Below are 17,852 nucleotides of genomic sequence, written 5' to 3' on the forward strand. Positions count from 1 at the left end.
AAGTTCTTAATCCGAAAATCTCCCTTCGTAGCTTCAGAAGCCGTGATGTACCGGGCCTCCGTTATAGAATCAACAACCGTTTCTTGCTTGGAGCTCTTCCAGCTCACTGCACCTCCATTTAGAAAGAACACAAAATGAGATTGCGATTGATAGTCATCCTTATCAGTTTGGAAACTAGCATCAGTGTAACCCTTTGTAACGAGCTCGTCCTCACCTCCATAAACTAGAACATATCCTTAGTCCTTCTCAAGTATTCAAGTATATTTTTAACTGTTGTTCAATGATTCTCACCTCGTTCAGCCTGGTATCTGCTCGTAACACTTGAGCATAGGAAACATCTGGTTGAGTACATAACATTGCATACATGCTGGACCCGATAGCTGAAGCATACAAAATGTCATCCATGCAACTTCGCTCATCATGACTCACGGGACTATGAGATGCCATGCAACATAGGCAAGAGCCCTTTCTTGGCTTGAGCCGCTCCAACACCTTCTCTTTATGTCTGTTAGAACTGCTAGGTTCTCAAACCAGGATCCACTCACCGTTTTCTCAACACACATGCACACAAGGAAGTAGTATGAAGCTCTATAGGTTTATACCAATATCACACGCTTACTTCTACAAACAGGAGTACATGTCCTTTTATAAGACTAGCCAAACCGGCTATGCTAGCAATACTTAATAGCTAAGCTAGGACAACAAAGTGTGGAGGCAATCATTTCGACTAGTCCAGTGATACACATCGTGAAGTCGTCGATCCGCTCGCCATCCTTGAAGGCGATCGTTTCGAACTCAGCACGGAGGCGTTGGGCATTCACCTCCCGCATGGGACCGCCGCGCTGCGTCCTGGTCACGTCCCATGCCTCCTTGGTTCTTCGCTGCGAGCATGCTATGCTTCTCTGGCAGGGTGGACTGGATCTGCGTCGCCATGGCCCGCCGATCGTCCTTTCAGGAGACGGTGTCGTCCTCCATGGCATCCCACAGGCTTGCGGCCGCATGTTGACCTCCATTACCAGCGCCCAGTCGGAGTAGTTCGAGCAGGTGATCATCGGGAAGGAGAGGTTGGTGCCGTCGCTGGGATTGTGCACCACTTGCTGCACCATAATATCTCCTCCACTGTGTTGCATCTTGCCGCGTCCGTGGTTTGGTAAGTGCAAACGGCGGTGGGGTTTTGGAGCCTGACGAGGCAGTCCTCCGCCACTCACATGCCTCCTCCCTCGGAACAAGTCTGATGCGAACTGTTGGCCGAAAATCAGCTCATGGGAGCTCTTCCTGAGCATGGACACACACACACACGCACACACACGAGAGAGAGGGGGAGGGAGAGAGGGAGAGAGATAGCAGTGTTTTGCGTCGCGCGCACAACTTTGTTGGCCGGAAATCAGCTGACCGGAGCTCTTCCTGAGCACGCACCCCCCAAAAGAGAGAGGGAGGGAGGGAGGGGCGGAGAGAGAGAGGGAGCAGTGTTTTGCGCCGCGGGCACAACTTTGTTGGCCGGAAATCAGTTGACCGGAGCTCTTCTCGAGCACGCACCCCCCAGAAGAGAGAGGGAGGGAGGGGCGGGAGAGAGGGAGGGGGGAGGGAGGGGTAGAGAGAGAGTAGGCACCTGTCTCCACAAAAGGCAAAATGTATATGAAAAAAAGTTTGATTGAACACAATGGGTTTGGCTTTAGGGCGGGAGGGAGGGCCGAGAGAGGGGGGGGGTTCTGGTCTTTTGGCATCCCCTTGTACATGTATATATGTTGGCTTTGGCCTCCTAATGATACATGTTGCATCATAACATGGTATCATGAGCCTAGGTTTAGAGATTTGTTTTTGGCGCCACAACTCGCCTCTGATCCAACCTCGCGCATCGCCGTTGCCTTCTTTGCCGGTGGTCGCAGGCTTCCTCAACCCTTAATCTACAACTGCATCTGAAGGCCAAACGCCCAATTCACCCGATCTGCTATCTGGCGCTGGTGTCTTCGGTTGGAGGACTCAGTCGCTGTCACTCCCGTCTCGATCCGGCGGCTCCCTCGTCCTCCTCCAAGCGCCACCCACCTCGGCCCACCAGGCCCTGCTAGCTGCCTCCTCCTGGCCATGGCCCCACCATGACTGCTCGCCGGCAGCTGCCTCCTCCAGGCCGTGGCCCTGCTGTCGCATGCTGACCGGCCCTGGCCCATCAGATCCAGGCAGTGCCTGCTCCCGTCTGGCTGCTTCGCTGACCGCGCTGAATATCCGCTCGTTGCATCGTGTGCGTGTGCTTGTTTTCGAGCCAGCGTGATGCTGCTCCTTCGGCCGGCGGCGGCTTCGCTCTATCTCGCCAGTTGGACGTGCCCGACCTCGCGTGGTGCTTCTCCAGTGTCGGCTGCGTCTCTTGCAAGCTCGCGTGTTCTGCTGCTGCCAGACTCTGATCTGGATAGCGCGTGACGGTTGAGCGTTCGTTGTTTTATCGCCCGGGCTTCCTTCGTGAGGGTGAGCAGCAGATTGGTTCAGTTAGTATTTGGTTAAACCGTGAGCAAAAAAAAAGCCCTCGCATCCTGGTTATCTGGTGATATTCATTGGTGTTCCCTATGTTGACCCCGTCTCGCACATACGTCGTCGCTCGATGCTTGGTTCTCGTCCGTCTATGATGCTGTCCCCTATGACGTCTTCGGCAGGCTGTGATGGTCGCTGTACGTCAGCTCCTCTTGCGGCTTCCGGGCGCGGAGGTGATCACTCTACGTCGACTCCTCCAGTGGCTTCCGGGCGCGGAGGTGATCGCTCTACGTCGACTCCTCCAGTGGCTTCCACATGCAGCTCTACGTCTGCTCGCTACTCTCGGTCGACTCTACACGCGGCTTCCACGGGTGGTGGCGACTGCTCATCGTCGGCAGGTATTTCTACCTCGACCCTCTTCCGATGTGTCCCTGTCTGCGTGTGAGATTGTGCAATTGCGATGCCTGTTTGCTGCTTGGGATTCTTCACCGGCAGGTTCTGTGACTGACTCTTCGTGCACTGAGAAACCACCTTCTCATCATTCAGGTACATCTCCATGGATTGTTGATACTGGAGCGTCTTTTCATATGACTTATGATTCTTCCACTTTGACCTCCGTTCGACCTGTCGAGTCTCCTGTTCGTGTTCTTACGGCTGATGGCACTCCTCTCTGTAGCTAGTCGAGGCACTCTTAGCACTTCTTTATTTCATGTTCTCTCTATCGCTCATGTGCCCCGACTTACCATGCAGCTCATATCTGGTGGTTAGATTGTTGACTCTAGTTGTAGGGTAATTCTTGACTTTGATTTGTGTTCTGTTCAGGATCGTTGCACGGCCGCCCTGCTTGGTGCTGGCCCTCGACACTCTGATGGTCTCTGGGAGCTTGACTGGCTTCGTCTTCCCTTCGCTGCCACCGCCACTAGTCCCGCAGCCCCTTTGCTGCATCTACCAGCTCTTTTCAGTAGTGGCATAATCGTCTTGGCCATTTATGTGGTTCTCGTCTCTCATCTTTGGTTCATGGTGGTGTTCTGGGGTCTGTCTCTGATAACGCTTCGTTAGATTGTCTGGGTTGTAGGCTTGGTAAGCAGATTCAACTATTCTACCCTCACAATGAGTCAATGTCCGAGCGCCCTTTTCATCTCGTTCACTCTGATGTTTGGGGTCCGGCTCCCTTCGCTTCGAAAGGGGGTAATCGCTACTATATTATCTTTATAGACGACTTTTCTCGTTTCACTTGGATCTATTTCATGTCTTCTCGTAGTGAGGTCTTATCTGTATACAAAAAAATTGCTGCCATGGTTCATACCTAGTTTTTCACTCCTATTCGTGTTTTTCGTGCAGATGCAGCTGGTGAGTATATCTCCCATGCGCTGCGAGGATTCCTTGCTGAGCAGGGTACTCTTACTCGGTTCTCTCGCTCTGGTGTTCATGCTCAGAATGGTGTGGTTGAGCGCAAGCATCATCACCTTCTTGAGAAGGTGCGTGTGATGATGATCGCCGCTTCTCTTTCACCTCACTTCTGGGCTGAGGCTGTTACCACTTCCACCTATCTCATCAACATTCAACCATCTGCTGCTCTACAGGGTGGTATTCCTCTCTTGTGCCTTTTTGGCTGTTCTCCTGATTATTCGACGCTTCGTTTGTTTGGTTGCGTTTGCTATGTTTTGTTTGCCCCTTGTAAACGCACCAAACTGACCGTTCAGTCTATTGAGTGTGTCTTTCTCAGATATAGTGATGAGCATAAGGGCTATCGGTGTTGGGATCCTGTCGGTCGCCGGATGTGTATTTCTCGGGATGTGACCTTTGATGAGTCTCGATCCTTCTACCTGCGCCCATCCTCCTCGGCCTTTTCCACGGAGGACATCTCTTTTCTTATGTTTCTGAATACACCTCCCTCTGTGCCCAGTATTCCTACTCGTCCCGCTATTGCAGATCCGATGGCATCCTCTCCTATGGTTTCTTCTCCCTCATCACATGACTCTCCACCTTCATCACCGATACCTTCCGCTTCTCCACCTTCATCACCGATACATTCCTCGTCTCCACCTCTAGTGATTCCACCTCTTCCCTCTTTTCCTTTCCATTATATTCGTCATCCACGTGTTGTAGATAAGTCTTAATGATGTACCCTCTACTTCCTGTGTTGTCTTCCTCCTCTCAGCCGACTTATGGTCTTCGTTCTCGGCCTTGTCGGCCACTTGACCGATATTCTCCTTCTCGCTATGGTCTTTCGACCGTTCTTGAGCCGACTTCTTATCGAGATGCAGTTGTTCATCCTGAATGGCAGTTGCGATGGTAGAGGAGATTGCCGCCCTTGAGCGCACTGGCACATGGGATCTGGTTTCTCTTCCTCCCCGTGTTCGTCCCATCACTTGTAAGTGGGTCTATAAGATTAAGACTCGCTTTGATGGTTCTCTTGAGCGCTATAAAGCTCGTCTTGTGGCTCGTGGTTGTCAGCAGGAGTATGGTTGTGATTACGATGAGACTTTTGCTCCTGTGGCCCATATGACCACTGTACGCACACTTCTCGTTGTGGCCTCTGTTCGCCACTGGTTTGTGTCTCAGCTAGATGTTAAGAATGCTTTTCTTAATGGCGAGTTGCGTGAGGAAGTTTATATGCAGCCACCACCTGGGTATTCAGTTCTTGATGGCATGGTTTGCCGTCTTCGTCGCTCTCTCTATGGCCTTAAGCAAGCCTCCCATGTTTGTTTTGAGCGTTTTGCCTCTGTGGTCACTGCAGCTGGTTTTTCGCCCAATGCTCATGATCTAGCGCTATTTGTCCACCTTTCTGCTCGTGGTCACACTCTTCTTCTATATGTTCATGACATGATCATCACAAGCGACGATTCTGAGTACATTGCCTTTGTCAAGGCCCGTCTCAGTGACCAGTTTCTTATGTCTGATCTTGGTTCTCTTCGTTACTTTCTTGGGATTGAGGTTTCCTCCATCTCTAATGGTTTTTTTATTTCCCAAGAGAAGTATATCCAAGATCTTCTTGCTCGTGCGGCTCTTAGTGATGAGCGCACTGTTAAGACTCCTATGGAGCTTAATGTTAACCTTCGCGCTTCTGATAGCGAGCTCTTGTCTGGTCTGACCCGTTATCGTCATCTTGTTGGGAGTCTTGTCTATCTTACTGTCACTCGTCCGGATATCTCCTATCCTATAATATTCCGAGTCAGTTTGTTTCCGCTCCCACTTCAATTTACTAGTCACCTTCTTCTTCATGTTGTACGATATCTTCGTGGCACGATCTCTCATCGTCTCTCTTTTCCCGTTCCAACTCGTTACAGCTTGAGGCCTATTTGGATGCTACATGGTCTAGTGATCCTTCGGATCGCCGTTCACTTTCTGCCTACTGTGTTTTTCTTGGTGGTTCTCTCATTGCTTGGAAGACAAAGAAACGGACTGCAGTTTTCCGTTTGAGTGCAGAGGCCGAGTTGAGAGCTATGGCTCTTCTGACGGCATAGGTGACTTGGTTATGATGGTTACTGGAGGATTTTGGTGTTTCTGTTACTACGCTTACCACCCTCTTGTCAGACAGTACAGGTGTTATTAGTATTGTGCGGGACCCCGTGAAGCATGAGCTTACCAAGCATATTGGTGTTCATGCTTCTTATGTGTGCGCTGCCTGTGCAACATGATGTTATTGCTCTTCAGTATGTGCCTTTGAGTTACAACTAGTGGACTTCTTCACGAAGGCCCAGACTAGAGCGCAACATAGATTTCACCTCTCCAAACTCATTGTTTGGGGGGGGGGGGGTTAGAGTTATATTGATGATGTATTCTGGTCTTTTGGCATCCCCTTGTACATGTATATATGCTGGCTTTGGCCTCCTAATAATACAAGTTGCATCATAACACATGCAACCATGACATCATCAAAAGATTCTTTCAGATTTGAACTTAAAAAAAGTTCTATCTCCTGAATTGTTAACCTGATTGACGATCCACTTTCACCTTAGCTTTCTCGTGGCGAGATCTTCAAAACTAGATCACATGTCGGCATGTTTCGACAACTTTTTGTTGTCGATACTTGCAGATTACTATCACTTACTTGCCATGTTATTAGTCAGATAGTTACCGGATTTAATTAACTTAGTTGCCAGATTGCTCAACTGAAGTGTAGGCTGATGCTTCTTACTCGTTAACACTTGAATAATCACTATCTAGCTTTGCATAACATTGCAAAGTTAAAAAATATAACATTGCAAAGTTAAAAAATATACAAAATTATTGTCTGGTAACTACTCATAATTCTTGTGGCAACCGTGATGGCAACTATGGTGACATAATCTGGCAATTCGTGGCAGCGGTTTTTTTTCACCGGAACATGTCACATGGGATCTTGTTTCATAGCCCTCGCCGAGGTGAACCCATCGGTTAAGACTGATCGTTATTGGATTAATGGTTTGTGAGATAAATCATTTAAAAAATTCAAAAAGCAATTAATGTGATGATGTCAGCATGATGTGTAAGATTCTTGCATGCCTGCATGTGCTCTCAGTATAGTAAAAAATCCCATTGAAGTGCACGCATGCACACTTATGCAAAGTAGAATTTCCATTCCTTTTTGGGTTGCTCGGTTTAGGTTTTACTTCACAAATTCCTTTGTTTATGGATTTGTGATAAGAAACATTGTTATATGGAACCTATATTGGGAGGATGAGGCACATCTTCCTGTATTTTATACACCTGAGAAACATTATAAATTCACAACTTTACAAACAGTTTTCGTGTCAAATGCTATGGGTAATTGATTTAATTGACATGCCTGCCTATTCATGGTTATTATCAGAAACACAACAGTTGCTTATTATGATTGTTAGAAAAATGATATCATTCTTTTGACATGTTACACACTTTCAGGTACCATATGGTGTGCATTTCAAGTATAATTATTTTGTTCGAGAGGAAAAAAATTCCTCTAATGACATCATATGGAGGCCTGGACCTGAGTGCTCCTTATCGATACCTTCTGTTAGCCAGAAAAATCATGTCATCCTTGTAAAAGATCAGTGGATGGAAACCAGTGTGGCAGGTATTTCCTCTCCTTCCTGGGGATCATGGCTGATGGAAGCTGATTCTGTTGAAGATCAAATTGCTGAGAGAGGGAAGCGTGAGAGCATTGTGAAAGCCCACTCTGTTATAGATATGGTGGACGGAGCTTCATCTGTAGGTAATGTTGCTCTACCACAATTTTCATTTAATTAGTATTGACTGAGGCCCTTAGAGTTTCTGAACACTTAAATGTTTTCAGTTGATTGGCAGGTGAGCATATTATAATGAGACTTTGGAATGGCACACCTTTAGATTCAGTCAGTCCATCCATCAGTGTGCATGATGATTTTGCTGCAGCTGATAAACCAAATGCAATTAAAGTAAGTGTAAACCAACATGAGATAAATCAGCCTGTTGAGGAGCCATGGGTTCTTGGACCTATCGTCTCAGCAAAGAACTCCGTTGCACAAGTGAAACGCAAGAAAGACAGAAGGAAGTTTTTGAATACGGAAAAGGATTCAGGTGAAATAACTGAAAACATGCCTGAACAGGATCAGCCTGTGGAGGAGCCATGGTTATTTCAGTCTTGGGTGACAGCAAACAGAGCTGGTGTTATATCAAAACGGAAAGTAGAAGCAAAGGGCATTATGAAAAGGTTAAAAGAATTTGATAAACCCTCAGCAGCTTCTGAGAAGGATATGCCTGCCAGTGGTGAACCACCAAGAGTCATATTAATTAACTCCTCTATCTGCAGTACACAGAGAATTGCAGTATTGGAAGATGGGAAATTAGTTGAACTCTTGCTGGAGCCCATAAAGAACAATGTACATTGTGACAGTATTTATTTAGGTATAATAACAAAACTTGTGCCTCACATGGGAGGTGCTTTTGTCGACATTGGAATTTTGAGACCTTCACTTATGAGCATAAAGCAAAACCGTGATCCATTTGTGTATCCTCAAATTGTCAAGGATATTAAAGGAGGTTCTGCTAATGATTCTGGTTATAACCATGAGAGCCTTCTGACATACGATGATGATGATGATGATGTTGATGATGATATGGCTGACAATGAGTTTGCAGATGAAGAAAATGACGATGATTCATCAACATTTCTGGCTCAGAATGTTAAGGAAAATGAAGAAGGCTTGGACATTGTGTCCCATTCTAATATGAAGAAGATTGATGGTGCTGAATTTGAAAATGTCTCTGGTTGGGATGATGAAATTGATGATCACGTGGAAGATGAATACAATGATGATCACTCACCAGGAGATCGGTCAGAGATCTGCAATGATATTAAGACATTATCTTCCATTCAGCATGCTTTGAGGGAATCTAACGATGATACAAATGGATGTAGGTGGTCTCAAGTTCGCAAGGGCACAAAAATCATGGTTCAAGTTGTCAAGGAGGGATTGGGCACGAAAGGTCCAACACTGAGTCCCTTTCCATGCTTAAGAAGCCGATTTTGGGTGCGTAAGATTAACATAGTTCATTAGCTCTCATGCTCTTCGAGCATTACATTTTTAGAGCTTTATAATCTCTTGTTTAAAAAAATTAATGCTTCATAATCTCTTGTTTATCACCAAAGAACTAGGAATGGACAGGGATGCGTGTTAGCTATTCACGTGCCAGAACCATGAGTTGGTTTCGAGATCTTATGGGTTTCAACTCTAGCCTACCCCAACTTGTTTGGTCTTGTTTGCCATTGGTACAACAGTCGCACAAAAGGAATATCTCTGACCGCTAAATGCGGCTTGGTTAGTTCACGGAACCACCACTATTTGTGTCTGCACCCTGTTGCAAAAACGCATGTTACGCACATGAAAAAAATGTGAAGAAAAATCTGGGATGTACAACATCCTTAACACGTGCATTTGCAAAATATGCCATAACAAGCTGTTTCATGCTTCACTATGTAAGAAACCTTTTTGAGTTCTGATCTTGAACAAAGCAATGATCTTAACTTACCTGGAATATGTCGCTTACGGACATTTGCCATGATAACATGTTAATGATATCACCGACGACTAACTATTCGAGGCACATTCTGATCTAAGTACCAAAACTTTTGAAAGAATGCCCTTGTTCTGACAGACCCCGCATTGTATGGTGCATAGGTGCTCAGGTAGAAACTTTTTTAACTTTGGAATGAGCCTTCCATTTTGAATTGCAGATATTGGTCTCTCGTGGCAACAAAGTTGGAGTTTCAAAAAAGATTACTGGGATAGAACGCACCCGGTTGAAGGGCATTACAAAGTTATTACGACCTCCTGGATTTACTCTGACAGCTCGTACAGTTGCCGCTGGCCATTCTTGGGAGGAGTTAAACAAGGACCTTGATCGGTTGTTATCTACCTGGAAAGGAATAACTGAACATGCTCAATCTGCTGCCCTAGCTGCCGAGGAGGGTGTGGAAGGTGCTATTCCTGTTATGTTGTATAGATCAAAGGGCCAGGCTCTATCTATTGTTCAAGATGATTTTAATGAGAAGGTGAGTTAAGTTTGCATACTGTTCAAAACACAGCAGAACCAATAAAATTATGTCACGAGTACATTTCTTTTCAAACGCTTTACTCGAATCCCGATTAACTGGTATTCTAAATATAGGTCAAGAGGTTGGTTGTGGATTCTCCTCGCACCTACCATGAGGTACGTTTATAGTCATTTAAACTCTTGAAGAAATATTTTTTGTAAAATATTTTTCCTTCACACCGATGCATGCTTTATGGTGTGTACCTCTAGACAGAAGTTGACTTCTATATGCCTGTTTTTTCTGTAATCCAAGAAGTCAACACTTGAAAATATATTCTCTGAAAATTTGCTGCACATTTTTTGTTGTCACATAAGCCTGTTAAATGAGTGGCCCATGTGGCCCACGTACTGCTGGCCCAGGATGGCTAGGCCCATACTAGAGTGGTCCAATCTTCACGAAGTGGAGGTGGATGTGAGGAAGAACACGAAGAACACGAGGGGAAACACAATGGGAACTAGTACAAATCAACACACAAGTTGCAATAAAGATACACACAGATAGATCCTTGATCCAAATCATCCACAAGAGAGAGATGAAACAAGATAGGGTTCTTCCCCAAGTCCTAACACAAGGAGGGCTTGAATTCGTAGAGGAATCTTCACGTGGCCTTGATATTGCGTGAGTCTTCTCCCTCGGGAGGTCGTGTTCTCCATGAGGAGTCATCTCCACAATGGAGGAATCCCACTAGGAATGAGTTCTAATCTTAGCTAACCCTGGATCTAAGGTGGGGGAGAGGTTTGGTTGTGCTACCTGTGTTTGTGTGTGTTTGCGGTGTTGACCTTTTTGGGTAAGGGGGGGGAGGTATATATAGGTCCACCCACGAATGGGTAAGTGAGGAGGGGATACATGGCTCGTGGGCCCAAAACTTTGCGCAGTCAGTCTTACCGATCAGTCTGGTCGCGGAGGACTGGACAGTCCGGTAGTGCAAATCTTCGGAGGCTTCGGCGCAGGACTGGATAGTCTGGTCGGTCGGACCGGCCAGTCCGGTGGCGAGTCTTTTGGACAGTCTGGTGGCAACAGAAGGTTTTGAAGCTGTGCAGACCCACACGGACTGTCCGGCTAGCCGTCCGGATGCACCTCTTCTTCCGTCATTGCTTCCACGCTTCCCTCTTGGATGGCATAGTCGTACTCTTGTGCTTGCATTCCCTCAACATGCGCGAAGCTCAGCTTAAACCTATACATGCATTAGGAAGGAGGGTCAAGTAGTATACCATCCTCGAAGGGGCAAGTAAACACTACGTAAAGAAGAGAAATTCACCTTCATATGTATGATGTGGGAGATGCGTGTGTCTCCTGATGGTGGGGCACTTGACATGGTGATGTCCGTGGGATGCTCCGCATCAAGATGGGAATGAATGATATCTATCACCCTACTTGAGGGCGAGTGTTGTATGAGTGACCCATGTATTGCTGGCCTAGGAGGCCCAGGCCCATACCAGAGAGTGGCTTCTTAGAGTACTATTTATATAACCATGTAGCCTTTTGTATTTACCCCATTGTATAAGGGGTTTTCTGCATATCTTACACCTGTACATGTATATATATATTGGCCTACGACGTCATGGGAATACAAGTTGCATATTCCTAACATGGTATTAGATCTCAGGTTTTTTTAGCACGCACAACTCGTGCTTGATCCTTTCCTGGCGTCGTCGTGTTCTCCTTGTTGGATGTGTAACGCCCCGATCTGGTTGAGGGGCGACCAGAGTAGGCTACGGATTGGATCGGGAGGGAAAAGGTGCGAAGACTTGGAAAGGGGATGAGCGAAGGGGGAGTAGGTGAGGGGAATTCAGATTACTTTCAACCAACATGCCGATACATCCCTTCTCCAGGGTTTAAGTACACACGCTACGCCATTGGCCCTTGCCTCTTACACGCTTACAGGTGGAACCCACACACGCCTACACTTGGCCATGCCAACTGGCAGTCACACGGTGGTGTGTACTACCGCTGTGACAAGATGTCGCTGTTTCGTCGCCGCCTCGTTTCTCTACTCTGGCAACTGCTTGCCCACCCTCCCAATACTCCGGTCAACGCCATTGCCCCGAGCCACCTGCTTCGTCTTGAATCAAGCCGCCCGTGTCCTGATCTCTAGATCGAGACGCCGCGGGACTCCTCTGGATCGAGCCACAGACTTCCGCGAGACTCCTCTAGATTGAGTCATCCAGGTCCAGCTTTCTGGATCGCGTCGCCTGCCCTGGTTCCCTCCTCTGGATTGCCTCCTGATTCTGTCGAGCCGCCCAGGTCGTCACCTTGTTAGTTCATGGCCCCGCCGGTTCGTCATGTGGGCTCTCGATCGCGATTCTGACCCCAGCTGTCGTTCCTCGCCGATCTCTGCCGCTGGCCATCGATTCTTGTCACCACCGGCCGCTGATTCCTTATGCTGGCCGCCGGACCCGGCCACCTCCGGCTGGAATTGATCTCCGGCTCATCTGTTGCCCCTTGGTCCCGTCGGGACCCTCTGGTGGTAGCCCGTGAGGGCTGCTACTGCCTGTCGGTCGGTTGTGAAAAAAGGAGAAAAAAGAGAGAGATGTTTTCATCGGGGTTGTATGTCCCTCGCCGCCCGATGAATCTTGACGTTGTTTTCTTCACTACCCTGTCTTGCACATGGGCCGTTTCTCGGGGCTTGATGCTTGTTCACCTGTAACGTCGTCCCCTTAGGCGTCTTCCGCAGGTTGTGCTGGTCGCTCTTCTGCGGCTCCTCCTGTGACCTCATATGGTGATTGTTGCTCTACACTGACTCCTCTCGCGACTTTCACCTGTGAATGTTGCTCTTCCCCGACACCTCTGCGACTTTCACCGGCTGTACTAGTGCGTATGACTCCATCGACTGTGCCTCACACACATGTCTTCCCTTGGCCCTTGGTGCTTGTCTGCATACGGCCTCGTCTCCTCCACCATCGGCCTTTGCCGGTGCTACTGGTCATGCTACACCGTCACATTTAGCGGGTTCCACAAGTGGTGGTGGCCGCTCCTTTCCCGGTGCTACTATGTCGACTACTTCAGTTGTGTACTTCATTGAGGAGATTGCGCAACTTCATGCCCTGCTGATTGCCTCTGACTTTCTATTGTCGGGTGCATCTACGTCGACCTCTTCAGTTGAGTCCTTGACCGAGCAGGAGATTGGTGCTACTTCGATGCCTGCTAGCTCCATCTTCCGGTTCTCCATCGACAGGTTCTGCTGGTTCTGCTACTGACTCTTTGGCATTGTGAGACCACCTTCTATACAAGTAGGTACATCTTCGTGGATTCTTGATACCGAAGCATCTTTTCATATGACTCATGATTCATCCACTTTGTCCTCTACTCGACCTCTTGATTCTTTTGCTCATGTTCTTACTGGTGATGGTACCTCTCTCCCGGTTATTGGTCGAGGCATTCTTGGTACTTCATCTTTTCATGTTCCTGATGTTGCTCATGTTCCCCGACTTACCATGCAGCTCATTTCTGGTGGCCAGATTATTGATTTTGGTTGTCGTGTCATTCTCGACTTTCACTATTGTTCCGTTCTGGACCGTCATTCTGACGCTCTCCTTGGTGCTGGCCCTCGACATCATGACTCTCAGGGCCTCTGGGAGTTTGACTGGCTTCATCTGCCGTCCGTTGCAAGTCTCCCCCCTCTGCTGCCTTGTCTACCAGCTCTTTTCAATAGTGGCATCTTCGCCTTGGTCACTTGTGTGGCTCTCGTCTTTCATCCTTAGTTCGACGTGGTCTTCTTGGATCCGTTTCCGGCGGTGTGTCTTTAGATTGTCAGGGTTGTCGGCTTGGTAAACAGGTCCAATTACCTTATCCTCATAGCGACACTGTCTCAGCGTCCTTTTGACCTTGTTCACTCTGATGTCCGGGGTCCAACTCCCTTTGCCTTGAAAGGAGGTCATCGCTACTATATTATCTTTGTAGATGATTTCTCTCGATACACCTGGATATATTTTGTGTCTTCTCGTAGTGAGGTGTTATCCATCTATAAGCATTTTGCTGCCATGGTTCACACTCGGTTCACTATGCCTATTCGTGTGTTCTGTGCTGACTCTGCTGGAGAGTATATCTCCAAGATGTTGCATGGAGTCCTTGCTGAGCAGGGTACTCTTGCCCAGTTGCCATGTCCTGGTGCTCATGCTCAGAATGGCGTGGCTAAGCGCAAGCATCGTCACCTTCTTGAGACGGCTTTGCATTGATGATTGCCGCCTCTTCTTTCACCTCACTTCTAGGCTGAGGCTGTCTCCACTTCCACCTATCTCATCAACCTTTGGCCATCCACTGCTCTGCAGGGTGGCGTTCCTTCCGAGCATCTCTTTGATAGTTCTCCTGATTATTCGGTGCTTCATTTGTTTGGTTGTGCTTGCTATGTTCTTGCCCCTCATGAACACACCAAATTGTCCGTTCAGTTGAGTGTGTCTTCTTAGGTTATAATGATGAGCATAAGGGCTATCGTTGTTGGGATCCAATTAGTCGCCAGATGTGTATTTCTCGGGATGTGACTTTTGACGAGTCTCGTCCCTTCTACCCGCGTCCATCTTCCTCGACCTTTTCAGTGGAGGATATATTTTTCCTCACTTTTCCTGACACACCTATCACTCTTGTTCAGCCCTTGTCCGTCCGTCCTACTGCCCCTGCTTCTCCGACTGATGCATATCCAACGCCATCTCCCATGGTTTCCTCACCTCGCTCGTCACATGATTCTGCTCCTTCATCCCCGGTGTCTTCTTCGTCACCCTCACCTATCTCAGTGATTCTTCCTCGTATTCTTCTATCTTTTCCTCGGTATTATACTCGTCGTCCGCGTAATGTGGATGTGTCTATTGATGTGCCATCTTCCCCATCTCATCAACCTACTTATGGCTTGCGTCCTTGTTCGCTTCCGCCTGTTGATCGACTTGGTTTTCCAAGCGCAAGCGCTGCTGTTCTTGAGCCGACTTCATATCGTGAAGCTGTTGTTCATCCTGGATGGCAGTTTACGATGGCTGAGGAGCTTGTTGCTCTTGAGTGCACCGACACGTGGGATCTTGTTTCTCTTCCTCCTCGTGTCTGTCACATCATTTGTAAGTGGGTCTACAAGGTTGAGACTCGTTCCGATGGTTCTCTTGAGCACTACAAAGCTAGTCTTGTGGCTCGTGGTTTTCAACAGGAACACGGTCGTGATTATGATGAGACTTTTGCTCCTGTGGCCTAGATGACCACTATTTGTACACTTCTTGCCGTGGCCTTTGTTCGGCACTGGTCTGTGTCTCAGCTTGATGTTAAGAATGCCTTTCTTAATGGTGAGCTGCGTGAGGAGGTTTACATGCAGCCACCACCTGGGTATTCTATTCCTGATGGCATGGTCTGCCGTCTTCATCGCTCTCTCTTTCTGGCCTTAAGCAAGCTCCTCACGCCTGGTTTGAGTGTTTTGCCTCTGTGGTGACAGCCCCTGGTTTTTCAGCGAGTGCTCATGATCCAGCGCTGTTTGTCCACCTTTCTGCTCATGGTCGAACTCTTCTTCTTCTCTATGTTGATGACATGATCATCACTGGCGACGACCCCGAGTATATTGCCTTTGTGAAGGCCCGTCTTAGTGAGCAGTTTCTTATGTCTGATCTTGGCCCTCCTTGCTACTTTCTTGGAATCGAAGTCTCTTCTACCACCGATGGCCTTTTTATTTCCCAGGAAAAGTATATCCAGGATCTTGCTTGTGTTGCTCTTACAAATGAGCGCATTGTTGACTCCCATGGAGCTCAATGTCCACCTCCGTGATATTGACGGTGTCCCCTTGTTTGATCCAACACGTTATCATCATCTTGTTGGTAGTCTTGTCTATCTAGCTGTCACTTGTCCAGATATCTCTTATCCAGTCCATATTCTGAGTCAGTTTGTCTCTGCTCCCACTTCGGTTCACTATAGTCATCTCCGTCGTGTTCTCCGGTATCTTCGGGGCACGATCTCTCACCGTCTGTTCTTTCCTTGCTCTAGTTCCTTGCAGCTTCAGGCTTATTCGGATGCTACGTGGGCTAGTGATCCCTCAGACCGCGGTTCACTTTCTGCTTACTTTGTTTTTCTTGGTGGTTCTCTCATTTGCCTGGAAGACGAAGAAACAGACTGCAGTTTCCCATTCAAGTGCAGAGGCTGAGTTGCGAGCTATGGCTCTTTTGAAGGCAGAGGTGACTTGGTTACAGTGGTTACTTTAGGAGTTTGGTGTTTCTGTCACTACACCTACCCTGCTATTGTTTGACAGTACATGCGCTATTAGCATCGTGCACGATCCTATGAAGCATGAGCTCACCAAGCATATTGGTGTTGATGCTTTCTATGTGTGCGTTGGTGTGCAGGATCAGGTTATTGCTCTTTAGTATGTGCCTTCCGAGTTACAGTTGGCGGATTTCTTTACGAAGGCCCAGACTAGGGTGCAGCATGGTTTCTATCTCTTCAAACTCGGTGTTGTTTATCCACCATGAGTTTGAGGGTGGGTGTTAGAGTACTATTTATATAGCCATGTAGCCTTTTGCATTTACCCCATTGTATAAGGGGTTTTCTGCATATCCTACACCTGTACATGTATATATACTGGCCTATGGCCTCATGGGAATACAAGTTATGGCTGACCTAGTTGAGGTAGAGCTCCAGGCAGCAAAGGAGTGGGTCGCCAGAACAATCTATGGGTTCGACCACAGGTGTGCCTCCACTGTCCTACAAAGCATAATAATTAAATATGGATAGTTGTACTGTTAGCATATTAGTGTACCTTAAAACAACCTTAAAGTGAAAATGTACAATTTACATTTTACTGTCAGCATATTAGTGTTTCTTATGGATATAAAAGCAAAACATGTATTGTGTGCCCTACCTTACATTGAGGGATATTGTCCATTCTTAGTAGAAAATCACATTTTCCAGACCTCTTGATGTAAAAAAAAGCTTTTCTTCTTTCGTTTCTAGGTTACGGGCTATCTCCAAGAGGTTGCACCTGAGCTCTGCAATCGAGTCGACCTCTACGAGAAAAGAACTCCCATATTCGATGAATATAAGATCGAAAAGGAGATCGACAATATTCTCTGCAAAAGGTATGATATCTCTTCCTGCATTACTGATGTTCGTTTTACAGCTGCTAATGTTTTTGCTTCCTGTGTGTAGTATCTGCGAGCCATTCTACTGGAGAGCAAAATTGCATCTGTAATTGTGTATTTGAGTTTGATAAGTAGCTTCAGTACGTCTGGACCAAGGAGCTGCTTTTGTGGAGTAGTGTGGATGTTATCTCTGCATTGCTGCTACCATAGCTTTTATCACTTCCTAACTAAGAATAAATTAATTTAATAAAAGCCAATCCAAAGAGCAGAGTGCAACAACTACAGTGGCTTGGTGTCGTAGGTATTTCTGCGTAGAACTAGCTCAAAGAGTTAAGTTAACTTAGAAGTTGGTTTTGTAATAGCTGATCCATCATGGGCCAAACAAGTCAATTGGCCCATGACCGAATTGACATTGGCACCCAAGGGAGCCAAGGAAAAAAAAGAAGGAAAAATGGCAGAAAAAGGAGGTTCCCTCGGGAATGAGTGAACTGTCCCAACCCTCTGGCCAGCAAGCAGCCAGCCCGGCGGCTCTGGCTCTGACCCAGGCACAACCTTCAAGAAGGATATCACTGAGAAGGGTGCGATCGTTCGGTTGTGCGTTGCCGAAGGTGCAGGCATCCCTGTGCTTCCAGATCATCCAAGATGTTAGGAGTACAGTACTAGCGAGGCCTTTTCGCCGCTCCTTGGAGGTTCTCTGCTTGGTTTCCAGCCACTAGTCGATGAGGGTCTCGCCAGGATCAGGCCCCCTGGAGGAGGTACGGAACCAAGGCATGACCTCATGCCAAATATCCCTGGCGAACAGGTAGTGGACCAGGAGA

General features: G+C 47.4%; 1 protein-coding gene across 8 annotated transcripts in view; it reads left to right on the forward strand.

Moving 5' to 3' along the window:
- Positions 1-17,852, forward strand: part of LOC125522016 (ribonuclease E/G-like protein, chloroplastic) — a 30,061-nt gene that overhangs the window by 3,181 nt on the left and 9,028 nt on the right. Inside the window, exons 4-10 of one of the 8 annotated variants that reach the window (XM_048687076.1) lie at positions 2,643-2,858; positions 7,327-7,636; positions 7,729-8,737; positions 8,822-8,933; positions 9,638-9,955; positions 10,072-10,113; positions 16,907-17,031. In XM_048687076.1, coding sequence (XP_048543033.1) covers positions 2,643-2,858; positions 7,327-7,636; positions 7,729-8,737; positions 8,822-8,933; positions 9,638-9,955; positions 10,072-10,113; positions 16,907-17,031 — 2,132 coding nt within the window. Of the gene's footprint in view, positions 1-2,642; positions 2,859-3,563; positions 3,649-3,801; positions 3,939-4,001; positions 4,045-7,326; positions 7,637-7,717; positions 8,934-9,637; positions 9,956-10,071; positions 10,114-16,906; positions 17,032-17,852 lie in introns of those variants that run through there. The other 7 variants (XM_048687078.1, XM_048687080.1, XM_048687075.1 and 4 more) reach the window with 7 other exon arrangements.

Source organism: Triticum urartu, chromosome 7, assembly GCF_003073215.2.
Source record: "Triticum urartu cultivar G1812 chromosome 7, Tu2.1, whole genome shotgun sequence".
NCBI classification, from domain to species: Eukaryota; Viridiplantae; Streptophyta; class Magnoliopsida; order Poales; family Poaceae; genus Triticum; species Triticum urartu.